General features: G+C 36.3%; 1 protein-coding gene across 1 annotated transcript; it reads left to right on the forward strand.

The window, feature by feature from the left end:
* Positions 1 to 3,386: 3,386 nt before the first annotated feature.
* LOC103440948 (myosin-15-like) lies at positions 3,387 to 17,698 on the forward strand. The gene is made up of 38 exons (XM_070826679.1): positions 3,387 to 3,975; positions 4,078 to 4,224; positions 4,773 to 4,918; positions 5,053 to 5,215; positions 5,532 to 5,590; positions 6,114 to 6,270; positions 6,546 to 6,695; positions 6,800 to 6,936; positions 7,286 to 7,432; positions 7,529 to 7,630; positions 8,054 to 8,111; positions 8,209 to 8,310; positions 8,793 to 8,830; positions 8,922 to 9,048; positions 9,125 to 9,298; positions 9,870 to 10,001; positions 10,429 to 10,538; positions 10,803 to 10,863; positions 10,949 to 11,126; positions 11,252 to 11,457; positions 11,741 to 11,860; positions 11,948 to 12,046; positions 12,515 to 12,736; positions 13,126 to 13,265; positions 13,432 to 13,543; positions 13,732 to 13,779; positions 13,877 to 13,966; positions 14,115 to 14,285; positions 14,537 to 14,680; positions 14,899 to 15,075; positions 15,648 to 15,773; positions 16,093 to 16,163; positions 16,257 to 16,356; positions 16,441 to 16,497; positions 16,586 to 16,642; positions 16,760 to 16,840; positions 16,925 to 17,007; positions 17,127 to 17,698. The coding sequence occupies exons 1-38, from the start codon at positions 3,856 to 3,858 to the stop codon at positions 17,248 to 17,250; spliced, it is 4,536 nt and encodes a 1,511-aa protein (XP_070682780.1). The 5' UTR covers positions 3,387 to 3,855; the 3' UTR covers positions 17,251 to 17,698.
* Positions 17,699 to 18,171: the final 473 nt, after the last annotated feature.

Genomic DNA, 18,171 nt, shown 5'->3' on the forward strand with positions numbered 1-18,171 from the left:
ACGTTGAAAGTTATATCAATCATGAAGCCCGCCGTCAACACGGGCCTTGGTAAATGCGGGCCCACAAATAATCATTTTTGTTATATTTTTTGTAAACAGTATTTTACTGCAGTGGCCTATTTGGTTTGCAATTTGTAAACTGTGTTATTTGAGGGTTTAACGAAAATTCAAATTGTAATATCGATTTTGTTAAGATAAACAAAAGGGACCTTTCATGCAAAGGAAGAGTCATGCTCTCCTAAAGTCTTCATTTTGAGGATATGTGAGGAGCAAGAGTCTGTTAGGATTGGATTGGTCTAGATTTGTAAGATAAGACTTGTAACATATGTATAAGAATATGTCAGATAACTCACTCTATTGTGGATTTTATACCCCATTATACTCAGTCATGTTTATCTCATATTTTGACACAACAAACAACAGACTGAACACAAGTCTATTTTAATTGATCACAACATATACCATCATGCCCACCAAGCAGGCCCTAAAGGTACATTAGCCACAATATTATATTAGTTTAGATCAAAAGGCTTAAAATATTTGACAACTTAGTAAAGCAAAACCAACGTAAAATCCATAAACCATTAGAAAACTCTTATTAAGTTGTCAAATATTTTAAACCTTTAAATTTAAGTTAATACAATTTTGTGGTTAATATGCATTTGGTACTCACAAGTCTTCAAAATGAGAACCTTAGAAGAGTAGGACTGTGTGAAGGAAATGATTTTATCATCTTGTTTAGAAATATTGGGGACAAAGGTAACAAGGAAATAAATTAAAGGTTGTTTTATTTTCCAATAAATGCTTTCGCAGGCAATGGAAAAAAATTCAAGAGGGGATAAGCCTATAAGGGTTTCCCCATCGGAAAGGGATCATCTTCGAATTCCTTTCTTATAATCCACCAAATAAGGGAATTCATGCCATTAAAATTTAATCAAGCGGCTATAAACAATGGGAGCAAATGGGAGCATCTTTGCTCACCACCATTTAGTGTGGTGTATGCTTACCACCCTATTTATTATTGTTAAATGAGTTTGAATTTCAAGATTCGTGTAGTGGATAAGCACAAATCTCAAAATTCAAACTCATCAAACCGTGATAAATAGGGTGGTGAGCAAAAATGCACTCACAAACAAGGGCTCACTTTAAAAGTTATAATAACTTTAGCCGTTTAATCAAATTTCAATAGAACGGATCCCCTAATTTGATGGATTAGGAGGAAGGGATCCAAAGATGATCCATTTCCTTCCCCCTCAATTGAAGTTTGAATTCCATATAACATGTCTAACATTCCTATTAAATATTAAGAGTAAACTACCAATTTTTCTTTTAAACTTTCACTTAGTTTTCGATTTTCGCTTTAAACTTTGTAATTGAAAAATCAAGGACTTAAATTAATTTTTTTGGCCAATTCTCCCCCGACCGTTAGTTTTCCACATATTTCATTTAAATTAACTTTAGCTCTTTTCACATGCACACCATGTGACTCTTTTAAGGACAAAAGTGTCACTTTGTTGGACCTTTAGACACAAAAGCTATATAATAGCACAAATTTGCATAGGTTGACATTTTATAAATCTAGGGGTTTCAATTATTTTAAGGATTGAAGCGACCAAACGAATTGGATGACTTGTCATTCTCCAACATGGAGGGTGCAAAACCTTGTTGCATTCCTCTTGGATCTAAGAAACTAGATCGTATTGGGCCTCTCTTGTCCAATCCTACTGAATCTCGTTCCATTGTTGGTGGTTTACAATATCTAACTTGGACTAGACCGGATTTTGCCTTTGCTGTGAACTAAATCTGCCAATTCATGCATGATCCCCGAAAGCAACATCTTCAGGCAGCCAAAAGGATTATTAGATTTCTCAAAGGTTCTCATTCCCATGGTTTGTGGTTCACTAAAGGTCTTGTCCATCTTTCAGTATACTCTGATGTTGATTGAGCTGGCTGCACATTTGACAGGCGATCAACCATTGTCTATTGTGTCTTCCTGGGTTCTTATCTTATCAACTGGAGTGCCAAGAAACAAAGTACTGTTGCACGGTTATCTACAGAGGCTGAATATCGCTCCTTAGCTCACACAACTTTTGAAATCACTTGGGTTTGCAAAATTCTCAAAGATCTACACTATCCTCTATCTATATTGCCTACTCTTTGGTGTGACAACATTTCAGCAATCTCATTAGCATCTAATCCTGTCTTTCATGCTAGAACAAAGCATGTTGAGATTGATTACCACTATATTAGAGAATTGGTTCTAGCAAAACTCTTTCAAGTACGATTTATTTGCAATGAAGACCAATTGGCTGATCTTCATACCAAGTCCCTATCTAAAAAACAGATTCACCTATATGTGTTCCAAGCTTCCAATTGGACTCATTTCTAATTCCCTTTCTAGCTTGAGGGGGTGTATTATGGAGAATGACAAGTCATCCAATTATGTTACTGTTAATAATTCTATAACTGAATGTAATTAGTTGTGGTATTTGTTGAGATTAGTTAGGACATCTATAAGGGGTGGTTTGAGAGTGAGGTGCTTAAAAAAAAAGCATCCATGAAAAAAAGCTGTGAGGGTTTTAGGTGTTTGGTAAACTGAAAAAAAAGGGCTTATTTTGGAAGATGCTGTGAGAATAAGTTGAAATCAAAGGAAAAAGCTGAAGCTGCTATTTGCAGCTTTGGAAAACTGGTTTTTTTTTCAAAGCACACGGAGCTACAGTGCTCCTTTAATGAAAAGACCCACTATCAGACAATTTTTTTTTTCAAAAGCACTTTTACAAAAATGTTTACCAAACACTCTGCTGATTTTTTTCACAGCTGCTTATTTTCACAACACAACCGCTTATTCTCACAGCATAACCGCTTATTCTCACAGCAGTTTTTTTTTAAAGCACAGCAATACCAAACCAGCCCTAAAAGTAGTCAGGGGTATCTATGTAAATAGCCAAAGGCTATATATATATCTACACAGTGTGTAAAGTAATAATTCAATCAATACAATTGAAAATTTACAGAGGAAGTTTTCTGACTCAAACTTACAGAGGAAGTTTTCTGATTCAAACTAAAATTAATGTAACGTTTCAGGTTCGATACTTTGGATTTGGATTCTCGCCGGATCCCCTTTTTGGAGATCTTAGAGATCAACACACGTGGATTGTTGATAAAAAATCGTACGGTCACAATTTTTTTCTTATTTATATTTTTCACACAAAACGAGATTGCTTTACTTTAAAAAATATAAAAAACATTTAATTAAGACCGTACGATTTTTGATCAACGGTCCACGTGCATTGATTCTAGGATCACCAGAGGGATCCGGCGAGGATCCAAGTACCGATACTCTACCCCTCGTTGCTTGTTTAAAACAAATAAAACCAGCAGACAGAGAATCTGTACTAAAAAAAAAACGATTTATCTCGAAAACGAAATTGAAAGATTCGGCAAAATGCAAAAATTAAAAACCGGAAATTTCGCAACGTCTCTCTCTGTAAATACCGCCATTAAATTATCCAAATTCTCTCTCTCTCTCCCCCCTCAACCCCCCGTCTCTCTCTCTCTCTCTCTCTACCTGCTGCGTCCACAGTCGTTGGAGGGTGACGTGTCGAATACGCAATTTAAACCCTCGGTCTCCGCCATTTCGGACTCCTACTCCATACCTGTTAGGGCGGGAACCCAAAATTTTCACCCAAAACTCTCTCTCTCTCCTCACTTTCTCTCTCTACTTTGTCCTTCTCTGTTTCTTTCTAAACCTCTCTCGATTTCCGCTCTTCCGCCGCTTGTCGTCCTCTCCAACCGAATTCTAGGGTTTCTGGTTCTCTGTCAGCAACTGAAATCTTCCGCCGGGGGTCCTCCGAGATGAGCCTCCGCCGGGGCTCCAAGGTCTGGGTCGAGGACCGGGATTTGGCCTGGGTCCCGGCTGAAGTCGCCGACTGGAAGGGGAAGCAGCTCCAGGTCGTCACCGCTTCGGGAAAGAAGGTGAAGTGAAACGTTTGCCCTCGGTTTTTGTGCGTAATTACTGATTAGTGTGTATGAAATTTGGGTATTCTTGTGTTGATTGTGGGGGTTTTGGGAGTGTAGGTTTTGGCTTTGCCGGAGAAGCTGTTTCTGAGGGATGCGGATGAGGACGAGCATGGCGGAGTGGACGACATGACGAAGCTGACATATTTGAACGAGCCGGGTGTGCTGTATAACCTTCAGAGGAGATACGCTCTCAATGATATATATGTGAGTCGATTTTTGTGTGCAATTTGTATAATTGGAGTGATACGGCTAGTTTGTGAAGGGGCTTTTATGTGCCACATTGTGCTATGTCATCTAGGATTGATGATGATTTGTTAATCCGTGGATCGGCTTAAATGCTTGCGAAAATTTTCAAATTGGCTATTGATTGTCTCATTGATGGCTTACACTTGGCGTGCTACTGGTTTTCCGTTAGCCCTGGATGAGGCTTACTAGCAGACGAGTTGACGTGAATTGACTTATTCTAGAAATGTTAAGTATAACCCCAAAATATCCTTGATTTCAACCGGAGAGTTGGGAGGACTTAAATTGACTGCTGTTAAATGTATAGGAAAGTGATCATATTGAGTGTTATAATGGAATTGGTATTTCTTCATTTCTAGATGAGATAATGATAAATTGAGAATATCATAAACCAGCGTAGAAAATGTGGTATACTAAAAATTTTTCCTTTTATATTTTCATATTATTAAAATTGGTTTACGCGACCTACTTTCGGAATTGAAGTGATTGTTTTCTTTTGTCATTGGTAGACATATACAGGGAGCATTTTGATTGCGGTTAACCCATTCACAAAGCTTCCCCATCTATACAATGTCCATATGATGGAGCAGTATAAGGGAGCTCCATTTGGTGAGCTAAGCCCCCATGTTTTTGCGGTGGCTGATGCGTCTTATAGGTATGCCAATTTTATGATAATCGAGTCTTGACCTTTTTTGTACTTTGCTATTCCATTATTGAAAATTTGGAGAAGTGGTACTTTGCTATTCCATTGAATGACTCAAGTTAGCTTTTCTGGATTTTGTAATCCAGAGCAATGGTGAATGATGGACAAAGCCAATCAATACTGGTCAGTGGTGAAAGTGGAGCTGGGAAGACTGAAACGACGAAACTGATTATGCAGTATCTTACTTATGTAGGAGGCCGAGCTGCTGGTGCTGGTGATGAGAGAACTGTTGAACAACAAGTTCTTGAAGTAAGATCAACCTCCATTCAAACAAATATCAACTCTGAATAAGAGTAGAAATAAATTCACACTGTTATAGATAAGGGTTTTTCATTTTGCCACTAAATTTTGGCAGCGGAGAAGTTATGGTTGAGTTAAATATTTTTTTTTTGACCAGTTTGGTCTTCGTCATGGTCCAACACTTGAGAAAAAGAATTGATCTTCTTCATTTTTACTGAGAAAATTGGTCAATTTAGTTTTCTATATTTTTGTTAGAAATTGTTTTTAAATTTTATTGTCTTGTTGCCCTTAATGTGTCACTGATTCTTTTTGGTGCATGGTTCAGTCGAATCCCCTTTTGGAGGCATTTGGTAATGCCAGGACTGTTAGAAATGACAATTCAAGGTGTGCTATATGTTTATTCTTCTCCTGAAATATCACTAATTTGGTATGTAAAAATTTGAAATTCTCACACTTTCGGTTGAGGCACATGTATGCTTTCTTGATGATAAAAGAATGGGGTAAAAGTTATGCTGGTTAGTTGAAAATTGAGATCAGAGAGTGAGGGCAATGCAGGAAGAGTATGGATTAATGAAAAGAACTAGGTCTTGGCTTTTACTTAGTATAAAGTAAATACCTTGAAGGTAATTATAATTGGAGGATGTAGGGGAGGATATAGAATATAATTACTGAACTGTTTCTGCCCTTTTTAATAGATAAATTATTCATTAATGAACTTGTTGTTTACTGTATCCAACAATAATTGGGATATTTATTATTGTAATTGCTAATCAGTTTAGTAGTATATCATTAACTACTAATAATGATTTTAGTTTTTCTGGCAATTTGGTAAATTTCATGCTTATTTTCATTTTAGTTTTTGAAGTGAAAATGACTTTCCTTCAATTGTCATTCTTCTTTGAGGCAGTCGTTTTGGCAAGTTTGTTGAGATCCAGTTTGATGCAAGTGGTAGAATATCTGGAGCTGCAATTAGAACTTATCTACTGGAAAGATCCCGTGTTGTTCAGATTACAGATCCTGAAAGGAATTACCACTGTTTTTACCAGTTGTGCGCATCTGGAAAGGTACTCTTTGTGTCTGTGATTGGATGGATTTATCACACAGTTACCATTGTAAATATCTGAGCATCTATAGTCAATTAGCTGTTTATCATTGAGTGTTTGTGCGTATACATGCGTCAAGTTTTCCTTATGCATCCCAGGATGTTTCAAGTTTTGTATGTGTGTACATGTGTTTTTTACACCCATTTCTATGTATCATCATGGTTCACATATGACCATCAGTCGTGTACTCTATTGAAGCTCATGGATATTGTTCTCTGGATTCTCCATACGTATAGGATGCAGAGAAGTACAAGTTAGACCACCCAAGCCACTTCCATTACCTGAATCAAAGCAAGACTTATGAACTTGATGGAGTGAGCAGTGCAGAAGAGTATACGAAGACAAGAACAGCAATGGATATTGTTGGTATCAGCCGTGAAGATCAGGTTTAAAACTTAATCCAAGTGGATGGCGCTTTAAGATGAATACTTTTTTTTCCCTTCACTTCCGCTCTTGGGTGTTTCTGAGATTCATTTTTCTACCTTTTTAGGAAGCAATATTCCGCACCTTGGCTGCAATTCTGCATTTGGGGAACATTGAATTTTCTCCTGGGAAAGAGCACGACTCTTCAGTTCTAAAGGATCAGAAATCGAACTTTCATATGCAGATGGCTGCTAAACTTTTCATGTAGGTGATTTATATAGCTTGAACTTGAATTTTTACTTTCCCTTACTAACTTTGAACAAACTGAATGGTTTAATATCCTGTCGGTTTCTTTAATATTTTATGAGTGAACATTCAATTCAGAGATTTTTTGTTTTTTTTTTGTAATTTACTGAGGGAGTATCTTCATGGACTATATAATGCAATCCGTGCATATTATGAGTCAGGAGATACATCTCTAGAATGTTGCCTGTAACTTAATCACTCTATTGCATTTTGTGATAGGAACATGCTAAAGAAAGTTCCTGCCCAAACTATCTCATATATACAACTTGCATTCGATAATTTAATTTAGAGTTGCTTAATAAATCAGGTGTGATGTGGACCTCTTATTAGCAACACTGTCTACTCGTACAATCCAAACTCGTGAAGGAATTATTGTTAAAGCTCTGGACTGTAGTGGTGCTATTTCTAGTAGAGATGCATTGGCAAAGACTGTTTATTCTCGGTTGTTTGACTGGTATGGTTTCATCAACATTCCCCACAGGAACTTCATTTTCTTAACTCGTCTGGGAAGATTCTTCTTTATCTTATTTGGGTTTGGATATTTTCACAGGCTTGTTGATAAGATTAATACATCTGTTGGCCAAGACTCGACTTCCCAAATGCAAATAGGAGTCTTGGACATTTATGGTTTTGAATGCTTTAAGGACAATAGGTGAGATCTTTACCCATATCTATTTCAATTTTAAATATATGAGTCTTAAATTTGGATTTGGAATACTATCTAAGTGCCATTGAAATTTTGTATAGTAAGTGGTCATGTCGCTCTTAATTTGCTTGACTTGTCCAGAGGGTATATATGTGTATTGTAAATGAGTTAGTGTCATGTGTGTTTCTGCTTCTTGTTTGTCACTGTAATTCATAAGGTGATTGGACTTTTGACATCCCAGCTGATCTGTTAGTTGGTGATAGTCATAGTCTCTCTCTACTCAAGTTTTACTCTTTCATCCTATATCATCCTTATTATTATTGTTTTATTTCTGTCTTGTCAAAAGTCAAACTCTAGTCTATTATTATAAGAGTATCCTTGCGATTGTACATTATTCCTTTGGTTAATTTAGGTTTTCCTTTTCCACAGTTTTGAGCAATTTTGCATTAACTTTGCAAATGAGAAGCTACAGCAACACTTTAATGAGGTGTGCGGTGCATTAATGTTTTATGAAATTAACATACTCTTATCATTTTATGTTATTAATAATTATTGTATTCTAACTTCGTTCCCACTTGTTCCAGCATGTGTTCAAGATGGAGCAGGAGGAGTATAGCAAAGAGGAAATTGATTGGAGCTACATTGAATTCATTGACAACCAAGATGTTCTGGATTTGATTGAGAAGGTTTTGCCCATTCTGTCTCCTTTTTTTTGTTGACAAATATTTATGAAATGCTGCAAAGCCATCTTCTTCTCCCCTCCCTTTTATTATATGATTTTAAAAGGATAATTAGTATCCTGGATTGATTTCATAGTAGCATGTATGCAAGGAGTTGACCTAATTTCTAGTCATATTTACGTGGTAAGGAATGACCATGTTCGCGAAGTAGTACATATTTTCTGGAATTTGTGGTAGCATGTATGCAAGGAGTGGACACAACTAATTATATGTCATTGAAGCTACCACCCTGCTTTTCGGAAAAATGCATGACAGGCAATTGTAGTCTGAGTTTTGGTAGCCCTATTGCATGGCAGAAGTTGACAATAACTGTATTTCTTCATTTTTATAAATGTTTTGCCTAATGTTATTTTCTATAGTTTTTTGTTTTTATATGCCTTGAGAGTCTGTAAGGCTTGGATCTTATGTTCTCAATCATTCATTTGCAGAAACCTGTTGGGATAATTGCTCTCTTGGATGAAGCTTGGTACAATTAAGTTCACTATAAGTTGGTGCGTGTTACTACATATAGTATTTTCTGGAATTTTATCCTTATCCTGATTTTCTTATTTTTTCAGCATGTTCCCAAAATCAACACACCAAAGTTTTTCAACCAGGTTGTTTCAGCTTTTACGGCCTCACCAAAGGTTGGAAAAGGCAAAATTTTCGGAAACAGATTTTACCATGTCCCATTATGCTGGAAAGGTATATTATATGTCAATACATATTTGTGTGCAGCATCTTGATATTGGATCATTTATAATATTCACTATTTGTTCAGGTTACTTATCACACAGATACCTTTTTGGATAAGAATCGTGATTATGTTGTCGTAGAACATTGCAATCTGTTGTCTTCTTCCAAATGCCCTTTTGTTGCTGGTCTTTTCGGTCCACTACCTGAGGAATCTTCAAGATCATCATACAAATTTTCTTCTGTGGCCACTAGATTTAAGGTACATTCCATCTCTGTCCCTTATATGTGATGCGATGTTGATTGGTTGCAACTGCTTAAAAGACTACAGAAGCTGATACATGAAAAGATATTTAATAGGAGAAGGCTCCAGCTGGAGATTTTTCTGTTCAAGAAACTCACATCAGATCATTAACTAATTCAAAACTTTATGGTTCAATGAAGAAAAAAATGTCTGTTGTCTGCTGTCTTGCAGGATTTTGGGCTTAAGAACTTTTTTTCACAAATGAATGTCAATTTGAGGATGTCATTGTTTTCTGATTTGGTCTTAGAATTTGTGTCCATAGCTTTAGGTTGAATCTGTACCTTTCTCTTTTCTCCGACTCTTGCGTCCAACAAAATCCTACTTGTTGGATATTGTTCGGATAATGCTTCACGATGTGGTTATCATTTCTGCTTGTATTCAACTGATCATTTACTTTGACCTATTATTACTGCCTTTCGAACATTAGCCTATTTCCCTGATGTAACTCCCTCCTGAAAGCTTTGTATTTAATTACTTGTTTGATGGTCTTTAAGCTGATAATTCCCCCTTCCTGTTTTGGTTATTGTAGCAACAACTTCAAGCACTTATGGAAACCCTCAATTCAACAGAGCCTCATTACATACGCTGTGTTAAGCCGAACTCATTGAATCGACCGCAAAAGTTTGAGAATTTGAGCATCTTACATCAATTACGCTGCGGGGTCAGTGCGTTCAAAATTTTTATGTTTCTTTATGTTGGATCTGGTGTCATACAGAAAAAACAGGGATTGACTACTATTTTTTTTCAGGTTTTAGGGTAAATTAAAAATAAAATTTGAATTTTCATTTAAAGAGAGTATTAGAATGATATTTCAAGTTTAAAGTGAATCTGCGAAAACAAAAAATAAATAATAAATGAAAGAAACAATTCATATATGTGGATTTTTGCTATCTTTCATATCTTTGTCATATCTGTATTCTTAGTTTTTGAAGAGTTATTTGTATTATCAATACTGAAGCAACGTAACACACGCCTGAACCCAACCACTCTACCTCATGTACTTGTAGGTTTCTGCTTACGCCCACATTGTGTAGTGTTTCTTATTGATGTCACGTTCTTTACACTAATGATTCTTTTATTCCGCTTAGGGTGTTCTAGAGGCTGTTCGGATAAGTCTGGCAGGTTATCCCACACGTAGAACTTACTCAGAGTTTGTAGATCGATTTGGATTATTAGCTCCTGAATTCATGGATGGAAGGTGGGTTCATCATAGTCCTTAATCTTGAAGACTTTGCCTAATAAATTTCAAAGATGTTCTGGTTATATTTATCACATTTGATGTTTTTAGATAAATACTTTACGTTTTTTATTGTGCTGCAAACTAGTGTTACTAAGGTTCTAATTCTCTAATTTTGTTTTGTGCTTTTAATATTTTTCTTTTAAGTCTTTGAAGCCTTTCCTTTTTCTCCATTTCCCTTGTTCTAATATCTTATGACTTCTTTGATTCGCTATGCTTATGTAGCTATGATGAAAAATCTACAACTGAGAAAATTTTGAAAAAGTTAAAGCTAGAGAATTTTCAGGTATGAATCGAATGATCCAGTAGGATGGTATTCACATTATATTACTGCTGACAGAGAATTTGACAAGGTTGTTCTTTCCTTGAAGTTGGGTAGGACCAAAGTATTTCTTAGGGCTGGTCAAATTGGTGTTCTGGACTCCCGACGGGCAGAGGTTTTGGACAATGCTGCAAAGCGCATTCAACGTCAATTGCGAACGTTTGTTGCTCGCAAAGATTTTGTTTCCAAACGAGCTGCTGCATTTGCACTCCAAGCTTTTTGCAGAGGTCAGATGTTTCTGCCAGACTTCCATGGGAAATGCGAATTCTTATTACCGACACTTTCTTTAGATCCGTGACATTTGCTTTTTTATTATTTTTTTGTTGATGTTTGATGTTTATTATGGTTGAAGGATGCCTTGCTCGAGCGTTGTATACTTTAAAACGGGAGGCAGCAGCTGCTATTTTTATACAGAAACATGTCCGAAGGTGGCTATTAAAGCGTGCTTATGTGGAATTATATTCAGCTGCTACTGTCATACAGTCCAATATTCGTGGTTTTTCAATTCGCCGAAGATTTTTGCATGGAAAGAAACATAAAGCTGCCACCTTGATCCAGGTAAACTTAATTCATAGACTTTTCCTGTGTAATAATTTGCATTGTGCAAGCATGTAGAGTGATGTGTTCTGAATCTGTTGTTTAGAAATTTAGGTTTTTTGGAATATTTTTATATGTGGGTGGAATGTTGTTAGGAATAGCAATATGTTCATTGTGAAGTTGGGTTCTGTTCATGCATAAATGTATTTCTTCTTTGTAATAATTATCTGGCTGGTTGTCTGCTTGATATGTCACTGTCACTTACAACTTTGTTTCTGTTTTGACAAAAAATATATTCTTGTAGGCTCGGTGGAGGATGTGCAAGGTTCGCTCGGCATTCCAACATCACCAAGCTTCTGTTGTAGCAATACAATGTCTTTGGAGGCGAAAGTTAGCAAGGAGAGAGCTCCGAAGGCTTAAACGAGTGAGTGAAATTATATTGCTGCTCCTGATGAAACAATATGCATGAGAATTTCCTTTATATGTTTATTTATTTATTTACTATTTGCAGGAGGCAAATGAAACCGGTGCCTTGCGTTTAGCTAAGGGTAAACTTGAGAAGCAGTTAGAGGACCTCACATGGCGGTTACAACTTGAGAAACGATTACGGGTATTTTTTTTAGTTGTGTTAAATTTTGTGTTGGGTGGTTTGTGGATTCATCCTATTAAGGTATTAGGTAACCTGTTTTGGGGGCACTCCTGTTATTACTCTGCTTGTGCCAAATGTATGTCAGTAGAGTTTGTAGCTTATTGGCAATGTTATGGCTCATGGACTAAATGAAGGTTGTTATGACATTACCTCCATAAAATAGCTTGAGCGCTTGCCAATTTCTCTTGATAAAGAACCATATATATTGTGAGTTCGCAAATTATTGATTCCAACATATCATTTTATACTTGTAATTTGCTTTATATGCTTGTCACATTTCCTCAGAAAATCGTTATAAAGGTGTTATGTGCTTTTCTGTAAATTATTAGTTGCAAGACTTAACCCTATTTCTTTTGGTTCAGCAACTTGACAAACTGTTGTATGGGTGTGCAGAAGTTTCTTTCTTACTGCAAGCTGAATTGAATGCAGGTATCTAATGAGGAAGCTAAGTCAGTAGAAATTTCAAAACTTCAAAAAGTGTTGGAATCCTTGACTCTTGAGTTAGATGCGTCAAAGCTGGCTACAATTAATGAGTGCAACAAGAATGCAGTGCTTCAAAATCAATTGGAGTTATCAGTGAAAGAAAAATCATCTTTGGAAAGAGAAATCATTGGAATGGCTGAATTGAGAAGGGAAAATGCATTTTTAAAGGTGAGTTTTCTGATGTTTGTTAAATTATGTTCTTATATCAGTTTTACTTTGTGGGATTTTGTACGCTACATCTTATCTACTCAGAAATTATATCTATCTCAGGCAGGAAATCTAGAGGCACGATGTAATTAGTTGGATTCTCGTAGATTTGATAAATACAAAGTTACGAACTCATTGTTTCATTATTTTTTAAAATCAATTTAAACTTTGCTTTTCTTGACCGACATAGGTATTTGACATTTACTGAAGTCTATTGTCTCTTTTTCTTGGCATGTCTTTCCTTTTTAGAGTGTTTTCCTTTTTCTTTACCCTATCCCTCCCAACATTAGGGGGATGGTTAGGACATTTGCTGTGTCCTTTGAAATTTTTCTCATGTTTTTTGTTTGCAGATTTCCTTGGATGCATTGGAGAAGAAGAACTCAGCTCTTGAAACCGAACTTCTCAAGGCTCGAAAGGACAGTACAGACACCATTCAGAAGTTGCATGAATTTGAACAGAAGTGCAACCAGCTCCAGCAGAATGTAAAGAGGTGTTTTTCCGAAATTCATAGCTATCTTTCAAGTGTTTATTTCAGCTTTGTTAAGTACTTTTGTACATCAGTTTTAGATTTATTTATTGTCACTCCAAATATGTTGTCTTATGTATTGAATATACTACATTTCATTGATGCTTGCTATATTGTATCTAAATTACAGCCTTGAGGAGAAACTCTCTGGATTAGAGGAGGAGAATCTTATCATGCGACAAAAGGCCCTTAGTGTGCCTGCAAAGAGCACTCGGCAAGGTGTTGAAAAGTTGGTTCCAGAGGTAAATGATTATATACATGCAACATATGATTAAACAGTTTGATCTAAACAGTAGGTTGAAAACCTCTTTATATGCAGTCTGATTTTACTGGTTTCAAACTTTGTTGCTTCATAAAATCTTATACCATAGATTTGTGGGTCTAGTCTCAAGTGTTAGTTTTGTATTTTTTTAATTTTTTATGTTAACAGAAAAACCTTGGTGCGGTTATTCCCATCACTGAACAGAAGCCTGCATTTGTAAGACATGATCTCTCTCTCCCTCTCTCTGATTTTTTTTTTTCATCTAACCGTCACAGCAGAATATCTTCTTCATGTGTCATACCATCTAATGCAGGAGTCACCCACACCTACAAAAATGATTGCACCCTTTTCACATGTCTTGTCAGAATCACGCCGATCAAAGTTAGCAGTTGAGAGGCACCAGGTTTTGTCCCTTATTGTTTATTTGAACCTTAGCTTTATATTTTGGTATCCACTGTAATCTTTTTATGGACTTTCACTGCTGTTATTTGTCATTTCCATTCTGGGTAGTTGTGCTTGTAAGTTTAAGCATGTCTCTTTGTCATGTACAGGAGAACTATGAATTCCTATCAAGATGTGTTAAGGAAGATTTGGGGTTTAAAGACAGCAAACCATTGGCGGCTTGTATCATATACAAATGCCTTCTTCAGTGGCATGCCTTTGAGTCTGAGCGTACAGTTATTTTTGACCATATAATTGAGGGAATAAATGAAGTTCTGAAGGTAATTTACTTGCTTCAGTCAAATTTGTTTTGGCTTTATGATTTTGTTTCTACTTGAGGCTCGAACTGATGTTTGTTACTGTACCTGAAATAAATTATGTGGAGAGATACAGATATTATTTAAAAGCTATTCTCGATCAATTCTCGATCAACTGTGGAATTTACATGTCTTTTAAGGTTTTTTAGAATTTGAATAAACTACTTGCAAATGTTGTAGAATATTTGAAAAATTTTGTACTACCATTGTTTCAGGTTGGGGATGAGAACATAACCTTGCCCTATTGGCTGTCCAATGCCTCAGCGCTTCTATGCCTTTTGCAGAGGAATTTACGACCAAATAGTTTCCCAGCAACTCAGCGTTCTGGGTCTTCTGCTTTATCTCTCAGGATTGCACAAGTAGGTTATAGAATCAAATGATGGGCTTGTTGAATATATATTCTTTGTATACGTAATCTGTTTATCAAATGTTCAACCAAAAAACAATCTCTTTAGATTTCCCTTGAACTTTACTGAGTTGCAATTACAAAATCATTATGAGTTTATTATGTTGTTTGATTTGCTTTCAATATTTCATTGTAGTTTATTAAATGTCCTCCCCCTACTTTCATTTTCAGGGACTGACATCTCCTTTCAAATATATTGGTTATGAAGATGGTATGTCACATCTTGAAGCAAGATATCCAGCTATATTGTTCAAACAGCAGCTAACTGCTTGTGTAGAAAAGATCTTTGGCTTGATGCGCGACAGTTTGAAGAAGGAATTGGCTCCACTCTTGGGCTCATGCATTCAGGTGAATCTGATTTATTCTGATCTGGTCAAAGATTCTAATTCAAAGTATGGGTGCAACGTTTACTATTGTTCGCTTTTGGGAAAATGGTAGTTGGTCCAGAATGTTTGTTCATGTTTGTGTGCATTTTTAGTGGTTACTGGCTATAGTTTAGTTAATTTAAAGCAATGTGACAAAGAAGAAATGAATGAATGTGCATTTTCCTTCGTTTTTAGTCATGGTACACCAATGCTTGGGGACAGAAATTATTTAACTCTTGCTTTGAATCAATCACAAGTGTTGACCTGCCATCAGCAATTATCTGAGCAAGAACCCATACGTCAGGTAGTACTTTAGCCTTCCCAAGTATAGAAGGGAGAAAAGAGATGGATTGTTGCTCAGCTCATTCATATAGAAGATTTACAAAAAAAACCCTGAAGATTCTCACTTCCATTTTCTTGTAGCTGGCTTTCTGAAGCCTAATGTTTGATTTTAATTTCTGAATGCTATCTTTTGGCCAATAGATTTTGTTTTGTATGTGTTTGATCGATCTACATACTACTAACATGTTATGAATATTCATGGAAAATTTTAAGGCACCCAAAGCTGCGCGAAAGTCATCTAGATCACCTGGGAACGCTCCTCAGCAATTACCTGGAAGTCAGTGGGACAACATAATCAAATTCTTGGATACCCTAATGAGTCGATTACGTGGGAATCATGTACGTGGGATATTTTTCTGATTTGTTTCTTTAAATCTACATTGCTTTTCTGTTTTTATATTATCATGTATTGCAAAAACTGTTGGCATTGGTCACCTAAATCACCAATTTCCATTAGTTGATGTCAAAGCTTCATATCTAGATCATGTAATTATTTGCTAAATTGAAGCTTAATATTTATTTTGTAGTTCCCCGTGATGGGTGAAAACCCAGAATTAATTACGCTCGAGCGCGTATAAGAAGTTGTAGTTGTACTCTGTTATTTCCTTTGTTGACTTTTTCTTATTCTTTTCTGACCTAAACACTGTACTTTACTCAGGTACCTTCATTTTTTATTCGCAAGTTAGTCACACAGGTCTTCTCTTTCATCAATATGTCACTTTTCAACAGGCAAGAGTTTATTGCTATTCCAGCTTTTCATTGCTAATAAACGGAATTTTTAATGGTTTATGTATTAACTCTACCTTTTCTTTCCCTGGGCAGTCTACTGCTGCGACGCGAATGTTGCACATTTTCGAACGGTGAATACGTAAAATCAGGTCTTGCTGAACTGGAGAAATGGATTGGCAACACCGGGGAGGAGGCAAGTATATAACTACCATGTTGCAACCGTTCTGCGTTTAAATGACTTTATGCATTTGTTGGTCTGACTCTTTGTGCAATGCAGTATGCAGGAACCTCTTGGCACGAGCTAAATTATATCAGACAAGCTGTTGGTTTTCTGGTACAAGCTAAAGCTATTTTCTTTGAATTTTAAAATGTACAATCTATGAGAAGTTAGGAACCTTTTCTGTTTGTGCTATTTGGTATAGGTAATACATCAGAAGAGGAAAAAATCTCTCGACGAAATTAGGCAGGATCTTTGTCCGGTATGATGCTCTTGCATGTTTAGTTTGGCTCAATTTTCTCTTTTACCCGTCACTGGCTTCATGAAAAGTGTTTTTACCTCCGAAATTAAGTCATTTGGCATTGTGAACAATGTACAGGCATTGACAGTCAGACAAATCTACCGAATAAGTACAATGTACTGGGATGACAAATACGGCACTCAGAGTGTGTCCAACGAGGCATGTTTGCATGTTTAGTTTCTTTGTTGTTCCGTAAACTTTGTGATTGGAGTCCCATTGTTATCTGAACGTTATTGCCTGCAGGTGGTTGCTCAAATGAGGGAGCTTTTGAACAAGGACAACCAGAATCTGACCTCCAATTCGTTCTTGTTGGATGATGATCTGAGGTAATCCGCTTCTCGTCCAATTATCTCATCTAATTGCATACAAAACAAGTATTGCTTCTCGTCTGATAAAAAACAGAATCGAAAACCTTATCCTATTTACTTTAACTTTCTCATTGCAGCATTCCATTCTCGACTGAAGATATCGACAAGGCAATTCCTCTAAGCGATCCTTCAGAAATCGAACTTCCATCATCCTTGTCTGGTTATACCTGCGCGCAGTTTCTTGTCCAGCCCCAAACTTAAATCGCGCGCTAAACTCCCAAGGGTTGCGGTGTAAGCTTACGCCAGATGGATGTAAAGGGAAATGTCTTTTATAGGCTTAGAAGTTCAAAAAATGAGCAGCAGTCATCTAAATATTAAGAGGATGACTTGTTACATTGCTCGAATTCGTTAATTAGCTTTTCGGGTTTTTAGGCTTCATCAAGCTTGATGAATTCATTCCCCTCCAATCAGTTGCAGGTTTAGGGATTGGTCATCGTATTGTAATTAAACTACATTTCTCTCCAATTCTTTTGTTTTCTTTCTCTCGGACGACGGGGCCGGGGCCGGGGACGTCGGGGAGGGGTTAAGCTTGGCGTCGAGAGTGACATGTTTGTACTCTTGAAATCGCGTCTATGTTGTATCACGATGTTTCTGTAATTCTTATTTGTACATTCAGAAAGAGGATCAAGGAAATTGCAGGATTCCTTTACCTTTTTTATTTTTTTAATTTTATGCCAAACAGTTATTTGTACTGGTAAATAGTATATCACCACTATCGATCCTTTGTATGAAAAAATAATTGAACGAACTATATTTCTCAAAATTAATGTATGACATTTCGAATATTTTTTGTCATCCAAAATCAATATCGATCCTTGTTGCATAAAGAAAATGCATGTGTCTTTGTAATGCTCATGAAAGATTTCTCTAATTCTGTTCATGTCACATTTGGCGGTATATTTCTTTATAACTTGAGATAAATCTCTTGGGTCATGTAAATTCCTCGTCCAAACATAGCATGTGAGAGATGTTTAATGTTTAGATGATGATACATTAAGCGTCACATGTAATCATGTCTTTGAGTGCTAAACCAAACTTAAAAAAATCAAACCAAGTTTAACTTTTTTTTTCATTAAAACCACAAAGTTAATCCTACTTTAGCATTGTTATTATGAGAAGTGA

The sequence above is a fragment of the Malus domestica genome, chromosome 08, assembly GCF_042453785.1.
Source record: "Malus domestica chromosome 08, GDT2T_hap1".
In the NCBI taxonomy this organism is placed as follows: Eukaryota; Viridiplantae; Streptophyta; class Magnoliopsida; order Rosales; family Rosaceae; genus Malus; species Malus domestica.

Coding starts and splice junctions, on each gene's coding strand:
- LOC103440948 (XM_070826679.1), top strand. CDS start 3,856: ATGAGCCTCCGCCGGGGCTCCAAGGTCTGGGTCGAGGACCGGGATTTG. Junction 14,681..14,898: donor TATCTCTCAGGATTGCACAA/GTAGGTTATAGA, acceptor TTTCATTTTCAG/GGACTGACATCTCCTTTCAA. Junction 15,774..16,092: donor GTCGATTACGTGGGAATCAT/GTACGTGGGATA, acceptor TACTTTACTCAG/GTACCTTCATTTTTTATTCG.